The sequence below is a fragment of the Crinia signifera genome, chromosome 1, assembly GCF_055691185.1.
Source record: "Crinia signifera chromosome 1, ASM5569118v1, whole genome shotgun sequence".
Classification (NCBI taxonomy): domain Eukaryota; kingdom Metazoa; phylum Chordata; class Amphibia; order Anura; family Myobatrachidae; genus Crinia; species Crinia signifera.
Window position 1 is genome coordinate 88,727,464 of NC_139217.1, and position 12,186 is coordinate 88,739,649.

At 42.7% G+C, this 12,186-nt stretch overlaps 1 protein-coding gene across 5 annotated transcripts in view; it reads left to right on the forward strand.

Annotated features, from left to right (window-relative positions):
- Positions 1 to 5,355, forward strand: part of MTUS1 (microtubule associated scaffold protein 1) — a 241,572-nt gene extending 236,217 nt beyond the window's left edge. For all 5 annotated transcript variants that reach the window (XM_083169551.1, XM_083169568.1, XM_083169559.1 and 2 more), the window contains 3 exons: positions 427 to 543; positions 2,221 to 2,318; positions 3,627 to 5,355. In XM_083169551.1, the coding sequence (XP_083025677.1) occupies positions 427 to 543; positions 2,221 to 2,318; positions 3,627 to 3,846 (435 nt within the window). In that variant the 3' untranslated portion in view covers positions 3,847 to 5,355. The remainder of the gene's footprint in view (positions 1 to 426; positions 544 to 2,220; positions 2,319 to 3,626) is intronic.
- Positions 5,356 to 12,186: the final 6,831 nt, after the last annotated feature.

The window sequence follows — 12,186 nt, forward strand, 5'->3', positions numbered from 1 at the left end:
CTGTGCAAAATTCTACTACCAACTATAATCTCCCTGAAACTAGTTTTCAAAAGTAGGCAAGTATGCCCTAAAGTGATCATCTACATCAGATATACCAGGGAGTATGCCCACAATGCACCTTGTTTGCATTGTTAATTTCCCTTTGGCATATATAGATGTAAGATTACTGACTTATTGATTGAAATGGATGCGTTCTGATGGTACGATCTGTGAAATAGTTGAGGCTGTACAGAGTAAACACTCTGTCATTTTGCTGTATCTGCATAAGATCACATTCTCCTCCTTAGGCCCGGAGCAAGATAAATGTCAGGTATTTCTGCTGCAGAGCATGTAAGTGCAGCAGATGTAACCTGAAGTCTCCTACAACTAGAACAACCTGCTGGCACCACCGTGCGCAATAACTTGCTTCCCAATCTGTCCCCGCAGAAGAACCCTCAGGTGATGTACCTGGAACAGGAGCTGGAGAGCCTGAAAGCCGTGTTAGAGATCAAGAATGAGAAATTACACCAGCAAGACAAAAAGCTGATGCAGATTGAAAAGCTGGTGAGTGTACTTTATACATAGCTGCTTCTATGCCCTGAAACACAGGATCTTATAGTTAGTAATGTTTATCTAACTGCAGCATATTCTCTATTCTACATATCGTCAGGGCATAAAGTGGTCATGCAGAGGTGAGGGAACTCTGGGGCAGATTTATTAAGCCTGAAGTAGAGATAAACTGGAGATAAGGTAAAAGGAGAAAAAAGCACCAGCCAATCAACTCCCAACTGTCATTTTCAAACACAGTTCATTGGCTTGCACTTTATCTCCTTTTGCCTTATCTCCAGTTTCTCTGCTCCAAGCTTAATAAATCTGCCCCTCATTTCTTTATGCCACCTACTTACACCCCCTCCCCCATTAGGCAGAGACAGGGCCAGTGGTAGGGTTTTTGGCATCCCCCTGCAAACTAGAATGCTTGTCTGCGAGAATTACTGTGCACGGCCAATGTGGAGGTTAAAATGTTCCACCTCACCATTAGAGGTTCCACCCCATTCCCCCTCACTTTAACCCCTGCATATCGAACATTCAGGTGGAGCAACACACTTAAAAATAAATACTTCAGTAAAATCTGTGGAAGTTTGATTCCCACATTAGAAAGGTATACTCTTGTAAAAAAAAAAAATATAATAATTATTATGTGAAGACACTAAAAGGGTTCTGCACACCATAAACAGTGGAACATAGCGCCATCATTACTTTTACGTAGCGACACAGAGTGTGTAGCCACAGCCTCTCTAGAATGTCTGCTCTCCGTTTATAGAGTCTGTGGGTGGTTTTATCTGCATTAGATGTAAGGTACAGTCTGTGTCTGGTACAGGTACATGAGTACCCTTCCTGAGTACAATTCTACACCTGCCTTTGATTTTTTTCAGAGCCATTCATAGAGCACATGCAATGCAAGTGTATACGTGGATTAAACTTACTGGTCCTTCCGTAATATCATTACAAGTTCTGTTGTCCGATGCACCGTCCAGGGAGTCCTAACACAGTGCAAACAACAGCCACTTATTTCATTAGCGCAAGGTTTACAATTAGTGCCTAGAGTAAGGTATTAAGGTGGCATGTCTTAAGGTGGCCGTACTCTATTGTGATTTCTCGGACTAGTGTATGGCCAGCCAAGCCTCCTTGAGCCACCTGGGACCTTCCTAGGTGGCAGGATCCCATGCGGTCTTTCTGAATGTGACCCATCGTATGCAATCCCGCTGCCGGGCGGAGACCGGACGTGTACTAGATCCAACCTCCCATTTGGCCACTTTTCTCAGCCCATACAATTGGCATTGGTTGAAGTGTGGACAAATTGGACTAGTGTATGATGGCATGTAGTTACTATAGTGCGCACCATCACCTGATACAGTAGATGGCTTTACCATTTATCAGACCAGTGACGTGTTTTCTGCAGCAGAGACGGTTACAGGAACAGCGTTGCATTGCCATTATGCTTCGGTCGGCCACGTCATTTACTTTGTGTATCAGCTTCTTGTTTCCTTCTCCACTTGTGATTCTGAATCCGCGCAGACTAATCTCATTGAGTGAATACTGATTTTGTGTAATGAGACGCTTGGATTTGCCAATCATGACACTAGATTTAGTAGGCCTCAGAATCTGCTTTGTTAAAGTGAAGTTGGCAAGCTCTGTAGCTTCTATTGTGTCTCATAAATGTGACGATTCCTTTATCCTAAGGTGGAGACCAACACAACCCTAGTGGAAAGATTGAACAAATGCCAGCAGCAGAACGAGGATCTCAAGGCTCGCATGGCAAATCACATAGCTTTATCAAGGTAACACCATTTCTTCTCATTCCTCACTGAATAAATAGAGGCAAAACCGGAAGCTACAGATTTCCTTTTAGTAGTTCCAGCAGGACCCTTTAAACAACACAGATTGATGACCACCTCATAGGAGATGGCAGTGGGGGTAGTGTGATGAAATAATTCACACACCCAGGTTCATGTCACCCAATCCCAAGTAAATGATCAACTACATTATTATGGGTATTATTTAAAAAAAAATCCTACTTTCTGGTACAGATTGATGGTCAGCTGCCTAAACCTGTGTGACCCAAGCGCTTATCCCTTGCAGATTAGTAGTATTGTATTATTACTGGCAAAAAAAAAAAGTAAATCCGCTGCATAACTGCCTTATCCATGTAACCAGTATTGGTTGATTAAAACTTGAAATAAACAAAACAATTGCACACTGCAAATCGGAGCATGCATACGATACAATGTGTAAATAAATGCAGGGATATTGGGGGGGGGGGGGGGATCTAGAAAACCTTAAACATTAAGTATGTAGGACCAAGTAGAGATGCTAAATGACTAATGTGATGAATGGATTAATATTGTTTAAAAGAAGGAAAGGGTTCCTGAAACATATTTGACCCCAAATATTTGGTGCTCTTTGATACTACCGGCAAGTGACACCAGCTTTCTCCATTATATTACAGCAAGTATGACTTTTATATATATTTTTAGTGTTTTAAACTGATAAAGTATGGCAGGGACCATTAGAATTTCTTTACTTGATGATTGGTCTGCCACATTATTGCATTGCATAAGAGTGGCAGTAGCCGGCCTTAAGGTGCCCATCACAGTACTCTGTGCTAGATGTGTTGTGTACTAGATCGCATCTAGATTAAACTGCATGCTATATGCTACAACAGAATGCTATTCGAACTAGATGCAATGCGATCTAGTACAAAAAGTACTGCTTGGGCTTGCGATATAAACCACCTGGGAGCGGGCATCGCAGAAACACTATGTAATTTTAACAACAAGCGATGCGTTTTCAACTAAAAAATTCAAAATGCATCCGAGAATCGCACCCTGTGTGGGCACCATTAGCCCCATGGCAACTCACTAGACACATTTTTATTCAGGTTGCATCATGATTCTAGGTTTAGCACTTATCCCAGGATAACTGCGTCTGAAATGTTTGCTACTACTATTACTGTACATCTATTTACTTGATTTGAACTGCGAATGTTCCTTCACCACCACTAGGCAGACTGCTGATATAGTCGCGTGTTATACCGTATCTGTTACATAGTGGTTATTTACCTATAACTCTTTATTTGGCCACTGCAGGCAGCTGTCTACAGAGCAGGAGGTCTTACAGCGATCTCTGGAGAAAGAGTCCAAAGTGAACAAGCGCCTCTCAATGGAGAATGAAGAACTCCTCTGGAAGCTGCACAATGGTGACCTATGCAGTCCTAAAAAACTGTCCCCGTCCTCTCCTGGGATTCCTTTCCATCCATCCCCCCGGAACTCTGGCTCTTTTTCCAGTCCAACGGTGTCACCAAGATGACACAGCATTGGCTAGAGACATCTCTCATACATTTCAGGACATTGCGGTGAGATTGCTTTGGACAAATACGATGGAAACAAAGACTATATCCGATACCTGAACATCAGATGACTGGAATTTTGGGTTTAATTAAACTGTTCTGTAACCTACTGGAATTGAAGCTTGGTTAATGTGGCTCTCTTAGCTAAAGAGAAGACTCTATGTTAAATATATATATATGGATATTGTTGCACAAAGCACTTACGTGGCAAGATACAACAATTCTTGCATTTTGCCTTTTTTCACCTACAGCGAGTTCATAGGGGAAAAAAGCTCAGGGCTTGTAGATAAACGTTCACAGACTTTATATTGTTTTAGCACCTCCTGTTCTCGTTTCTTCTTTTTGGTCGGGGTGGTTGTGAAGTGAATGAGATGGATGTTACACACGTGGTTTGTGCGTCTCGTCCTGCCTTCTATTTTGGGTTTTGTATTTTGTTTTTTTTTAGTTCTGGATAAACTGTAATCCTACTCCTGAAACGTGGCACAACAGTCTCCACCTTTTACCGTTGTCTTGTATCAGGCACTAGCCGGAAACCCCTTGAGTTTTGGACCCTCCATCCCTACAGTATGAAAAATGTTGACCGTGTCGGCTTTTGTGAAGAACACCCTCGCGCCTCATCTTCGAGTGCTAACAATTTGCTCCATGTGGTTTTTTTTTTTTTGTGTTTTTTTATACTTTTTGGGACTATGCAAGGCACCCCATTGTGTTTTTACCATGTCTCTGAATTGTGCTCTCATCTTTGTGGAAACTTTTCTAAGGCAATCCAATATTTAATGGATTTATGTAGGAGGAAGCGACACTATGCCTACTAAGGTTAGCTGACATTTGTAACCATATGCCTTATTTTAAGGTCACTTTTTTTTATTTTTTATTCTATCCATATTACTCTACTGCCGAGACTTTGGTCGGGAAGAGGATATTACATCCTGGTCATTATTTAATGTAGGTGCTCTCTTTAACACCCACCAAAGAAAAGACTGCAGGCCTGGAGCTGCAGATGCCCATACCTTTTGTTATTGTTTCCCCGTTACCCCACTGACTTCATGATAAATATATTGCTGTACTGTATGTTAATGGTTTGCAGCATTTCCAAAGAGTTTGATTTCCCAGCATCCTTCACTACATGGTCATCCCCGAGAGTCTCCTCTCATGCTGCCACTTGGGTTTCCTGGAAAAGGCATTCAGGCCTGTCACCAACTTGCATTGGTTAGTACCCCTGATATGTCTTTCTAACCGTATGATTTCATTTTTGGGCACTGATATGATGAATACGGGCACAGAAAAGGATACATGTGTTTTTTTTCTTCATTCTTGTTTATTCTGTTTTCATCCTCCTAATGCAAATGTGTGTAGCTTCTAGCAAACTTGGATGTAAAAAGAAATAAAGCTGTAGTTGCTTGGTTTGTAATGATGGAATTATATTCTGACATGTAATAAGAGAGAATAAATTTATTGGTACAATAATTTACTTCACATAGTTCAGTGCCTTTTTTTGTTCTTGATTCTGCAGGTTATATAGTGTATATGGAATTAGTAAACATGGATAAGCTGGTCTCCACTCCTGTCTATCCAGCCAGACAGCTGTAAGCAACATGGATGCAGTTGAGGCAGTTTTAGGTGCATGTTCATTTGCAGCTCACATGATGGGTTACCCCTCCACCAGGGGCATAGAGAGCAGCATCTGGTCCTGGTACAGAAAAAGCTAGAGGGATACCATTTAAATTAACTAGGGTGCACAGTGGCAGGTTCTTGATCCGGGAAGCAGGTCCCTGCTCCTTGGCTGACTACATCTTCCTGATGATATTCAGGAGAGAGCTTTCACTATGTGCTGCTAGCTTCCTGAAGTTGTAAGTGGTAAGGTAGTGCTAGGTATGATCCACCCGCTTCCCAGGGAGAGGTGGGGAGAGTGGCGGCAGACCTGTGCTGAGTGTCTTCATTCATCTGACCTCAATATGCTATGCAGTGCAGGATGATAGGTGACGTGTGCGTCCTGGACTGGGTCTGTTTATGAAGCAAACGGAATTTGCATTGAGAAAAGCCACGACCACTGCATCGTAGCACTTCGTATACAGATTCAGACAGTCCCACATTAATATAAATGTATTCTATCAAATTAATCAGCAGTGTCTTCTGGCGCATCCTAGTCACACAGCAACAGGGTTTTCAGCAAAAAAAAGATACTGGACACAGCAGAGTCTCATGGAACCTGGTGTGCCGAGAGGGGCTGTTTGGCACGCCTGCAGCAAAAATGTATAGGGACAATCCTGTAGGTTTTCAATGTGTTTCAACATTCAAAATAACTTTGCTAACTTCTAAATGTGGGTTTTGCTGCATTGTGCACCCAGCAAAACTTACTAGGAGATTAATCTGATTAGCAACAACCTACTGTATTGGTGTAAGTGCAGCTATATCCTGCCCCTTAGGATTGCATAACAAAATCCTTGAATCTGGGCCGATGTCTGGTGCTGCTGCTGCGGTTTACAACTCCCCAAGCCTCCCCCTCCCTCGTGTGTGACAATTCTGGATGGAGGTGTAAGTATAATGCATATTTGCCTACTTTTGAAAACAAGTTTCAGGGAGATTATGGGCGGGATGTTATAACATCCGCGGCCCCCCTTCGCCGGACATCGCATTTTTAATAACGGCATATGCTGTAACATATGCCGTTATTAACGCAAGGGACAGCTCTTGCGGTAAGAGCTGTCCCTTGCGGTGCCGGTGCTGGACTTCCGGGTCTGTGACCCGGGAGTCCATCTGCGCATGCGCAGACCCCGGCGCCGGCCGCAGGGCACGCTGGGAGGGATCCGTGACGGATCCCTCAAACAGCGCTGCGGTAAGAAGCCCATAGGCTTCTGCAGGGATTCGCCAGCTTTTGCTGGCGATTCCCTCCGCAGCGCTGACACTGCGGAGGCACAATATAGCATATAGAGATGCGGTAGAAACCCCGAAAACTGGGTTTTTACTGCATCTCTGCTATATAGAATCTCGCCCTATAGTTGGTAATAGAAATTAGAAAAGCACCCACATTAAGGGGACATGTCATGCTTCACCCAAAAGGCGTGTCTGGTTATATATATATATATATGGAGAGATTGTGAAAAGAGATTGTCAAAGAGGCATCTAGAAGCGTGGGTGTGTACGGGATGCAGTCACTTTCCCGGCGGTCGGAATACCGGCGGTCAAAATCCCAACCGCCGAAATCCAGGCACTTTGTCCCTCTGTGGGTGTCCATGACACCCGTAGAGGGAGAATAAATTAGTGTGCCGAGCATAGCGAGGCACCGGGCCCACTGCATGGCGAACGCAGCGAGACCACAAGGGGGGGGGGTGCAATCCACTTCCCCCTTGTCGGGATTTTGACCGCCGGGATTCCATAACAATTCCATGTTTACTGCTACATCTGAGAGGAATCTTTTAAAATGACTTATATTAAAATGTAGATGATCCCCAAAGCAGTTATTAAGAGCTACTATACTTGGTAAAGTGCTAGGAAATGGTGCTGATGATTCAATGTAAATGTATCTGTCTCTCATTCCTTTTTTACCCCAAAAATGTAACCGTGTAATGTGGGCTAGGTGAAATGAGGGAGATTGCTAGAATAATGAGGGAGAGAGGGAGATTGCTATTATGGGTAGGCAACCATGGTTTAATGGTCCTGGGTGTTGAGCCTGATTGTCTTCTAATTATGATGATACACCGATGTCACTGAGAACAGGTTCCGCCTCTATAACATTGTGATTGACCTTACATAGTATGAGCTGGGCTCTCCGCACAACAAATGTATAGATTATTGGTGACATTACAGACTGTACTATTCCATATGGACTGTCTCATGGCTAGATGGTAATGAGAAGAGGTTCTCCTGTTACAGTGAGTCAGGGACGAAAAGCCTGCATTGTTAATAGCAGGATGGAGAAATATGTTAAACCATTTATAGCCAAACCCTTATTTCAACTTTTACATAAATGCAATAGATCTCTACAGAGGGTCTAAATACTTATGTCATGCAGATCTTATATATTCAACTTTATAAAGTGCTGCAAAACAGGTGTATGCTCCTTAATAAGAAGCAGTGGCTTAACTATAGAGGGTGCAGGGGATACCACTGCTATGGCGGCTCCCCCCTCCCCCAGCACTTATCATGAATCCCTGAACTGAGCATGGCGGATCCCCTGCTGGACCCAGCCCCTGCCGGCTGCAGCGCTAATCCTCAGACCCAGAAGGGGGGATGTCTTGTGGCTTCCCTGGTACTTATGATGAATCCCGGCGCAGAGCATGGGTGAACCACTCCCCCCCTCAGACTCTGCTTTGCCAGGTACAGTGCTCAGACCCAGCAGGGGGATATGACTTGGCAGTTCAACCCCACCCCCAGCAGCACGGAGCATGGAGGAGATTCAATCAGGAGCAGCGGTAATGTGCATGGGCATACAAGCAATCGCCAAGTAAGTTATGCCATCCCTTGTCCCCAGCCCAATGCCCCCCACTATCCCAGTGTATGTCACCCTGCCCCCCCTTCCCTCCACTGTCAGGTAACTGCCCACCACATAACCTTAATCCTCACCCTTGTGTAATCTTCACCAGTATCCAGCCTGTCACTGGTCCTGCCATCTACTCTGTCCTATCCCTCCTCATCTACTATTTTGACCCCAAACCAACCAACCCCCCAATTCTGGCAGAGTGCCAGGGGGCCCTTTCAAAATTTTGCTATGGGGCCCAAACAGGTCTAGTTACGCCCCCGATAAGAAATATCACTTAAGATGTTCTATGGGTAAAACTTAATTGTACAAGAAGTCTCTATGGGGCCACAGTTAAGGGTCAACTTACAGTAATTCGATTTACTAAGCCTATTTGTATTGGGTTAACCGCATACACAGCCATTCCATGGTGTGTAATGCAAATAAACCGAAATGTGTGGTTGGAAAAAAAAAATTCTGTCTCTGCGATCTGTTTATGTTCTTGTAATGAACCGACATTAGCAAGCGCATAATCGGGTCTCTGTAATAATAGGAGTTGTGATTGTGTTACCATGCATAGATGATATGTTTGTGGAATCCGCTTGTTATATCTAGGCGTCCTAATTATGGGTCTTCTCTGAGAACGTCACGTTGAATTAATTTCACAAAAATAGCTGGTTAATGCTTCTCTTCCGTACACACACTATGTGTAACACTACAGTTTCAAAACGGTTTGTTGGGGTAACACGTGTGACATTCCCGTTGTGACACACGTGGTAAGTATCCATTATGTCCTACAGTACAGCAGGGGCATAATTTGGTTTCATCACCAATGTAGAAATATATATTTATGCACATTTGTCAGAGCTCGCCTCAGTTTTATATGCTGTCGGCTGTAAATATATTATTTTAATGAAAATTCCAAGTGATCTCAACCAAGCAGCAAACAAGCTCTGGCAGGACCTGCCTACCTGGGAGCCGCTATGTATATAATAGCCGCTTCCGTGGGGTGTTGGTATACTCATGCCCTGCACTCACTAGTCTATAAGTGTTTTGTTATCTGGCCCTTATAGAACCCTTTCCTGAGACTGAAGTACACAGATTGTGGGCACCTCTTTTCTCCTATTCCTAAAGGCCTGTACACACAGTACGATCCCCGCAGCAGCCGATATCTGCAAGCATACACACTTGCTTATACATGTATATAAGAACGACTGTACTCATTATGGAATCTGTATTTTACAGACAGCCATTAAAAAATGCAATTTTAAATGTATATATCAAAAAATGTACATTGTATAAGCTTTATGTTGTTTTTGAATTGTGATATTTTTACATTATTCTGTTAATCAGAGTGACATCATTCAGTTCACATTCACACCCTCTAATATCTTGTTTGACATAGATCGCGAGAGAGAGATTTTGAAACTAGAAGTTTCCAGTAACCAGGCTGTAGTTGGCCTCCCGATGGATGGAATGCTGGCCATAGCCAGACCGGTGCCAGAATCCTGAGCAGAAGTATGCCAGGGAGGGTCAGGCTCCGGAAGGGGAGGGTTTTAATAGGCTTTTTACGTTATTCTCTAATATGATGCGCCCATGTTCTGCAATATACACTAATTATGATTAGAATATTTGAATGTGTTTTTTAAAGCATGATTTAAATTTTGTCATCACTCCAATACGGTTGGTTCCCTCCAGTCCTTTCACTCTTTTTACATGGTAGTGATTGTGTACTAATATCTGCAGGTACTTGGGCAGGGTCTACAGCTCATACACCCAGGTGGTGATTTTTCTATTTGATTTTGTTTAGATGTGATCTGTTTTTTTTTTTGTTTTTTTTTCATTTCTCAAATCATTTTTGTTATTCTTGCTTTGTCATTTACAGGTGCCGACTTAGGACTCTTTAGAGAAAATGATAAATGCATGTTTTATGTATGTAGACCGCTGTAGAGGTTATTTGTAATCACTCAGTAATGGACTGAAGATTATCTACTAGTTACCAGCCCTCCAAATGACACAACATAATAGTAATATCAGCGCTGGTAGCTGTGCGCGCTCAAATGAAGAAACTCTTGAATTTCTCAGTCGGGCGCCATCCAGTGGTTTCCAACATCACAGAGGTGAAGAAAAGGATTTTAATATGCTTCAGTCAAACTGAGTTTTGATGCGTTTCTAGGATGATGAAATGTTAGATCTCTGCGAGGCCCTCCTATGAGGATTCTGTTTATTATGATAAAAACATGAACATTGGAGCTTTTGTACCTAGGTGGAAGATTTGTGGCCAGCCTGTATGAATATCTTTATCTGTGATACATAGGGTCTATATGTGTGTACTGTATATAACCTTTTTCTGAATGTAATTCAGTGGAACGCATCGCCCTACAGAGAGAAAAGGATTCGACTTGCACAGTTGTTTACGGTCTGCATCCATGCACAGAGAGAATATCACAATGACCTCTTGATACAAACGCATTCAGCCTTTATATATGAAGTTATGCAGTGTTACAGAATATTATTATAACACTTTGTGTATATGTTGCGTGAAAGTTAATGTAGTTGAACTATAGTCTATGGATAAAATCAAAATTCGTATTTCTATTTGCTCTGTTAAAGTACACATTCTCTTAAGTACATCTGATACATACTACTTAAAGCCTATGGGAGACACTGTTGCTGTGGCTGGCCACAAAGGTTACATTCCTAAAAGCAATGTCTATACCATTAAAAGGGGAGGGAAATGAATGGAGATGCTGCATTTTTCTTATATATATATATATATATATATATATATATATATATATATTTTTTTTTTATTATTATTATATATAGTAGCAAATAACATGTAAGAATATGGCAAATTAGCTCCAACAATCCAAGTGCCTGATTCAGAGTTGATCGCAGAAGCAACATTTTTCTCAAATGGGCAAAACCATGTGCACTGCAGGTGGGGCAAATGTAACGTGGAGAGAGTTAGAGTTGGGGAGTTGTTTCTGTGCAGGATAAATACTGGATGCAATTTAGATTTCTGTTTGAACACACCCCACCCAAATGTAATGCTCTCTGCACATGTTACGGTACTTATGTAATATCTGGGCTCCCATTTTTCTTATGAGACTGCGTTCCCTCGGGGGCTCGCGCTCACCACACTATATAAAATCAACTCCATGCGTGGATGGATAGTAGGGGTAGGAAAAAATGGGGTGCATTTAACATGGGAGCCCAGATAGTACATACAGTAAGTACCCATGTTACATCTGCCCCACCTGCAGTGCAGCATAGTTTTGCCTATTAAAGAAAGATTTTACATTTGCGATAAACTCTGAATCAGGCCCTTAATACAATATCCATGGGTAACCAAACTACGCCTGATTCTTATGCAGACACAGAAAGAGCAATTCCTTTGTTCTAGACAAGGAATGTGGAACAGTTTAGTAAAGGAAAGGCATTGTGTGTGATAGGCGGTAGATTCCATTCTATAAGCAGAACAACCATGACGAATCAGGATGACTTAAAAAGTCTGACAGAGACCTGCCTACATAGGTGCTGCTATGTAATAATAGCTGCTTCCATGCAGTGTCCGTATACTCGTGGTACCAGACTGCCAGAACACACTCCTTTGTCACTTATTACAGTGTAATGTGGTGCCGGATTACCTTCCGACAGTTGGGATTCCACCGGTCTTTATACAGATGTCGGAATCGCGACTGTTAAAAGACTGACAGTTGGGATCCCAACTTATAGGGGCTATTCTCCCTTGTGGGGGTCCACAAGGGTCTTTTCTTGTGCTCGCCCCACTGTCGGTGTACCAGCAGTCAGGATTCCAACTGTTGGACCCCCATACTGTTGT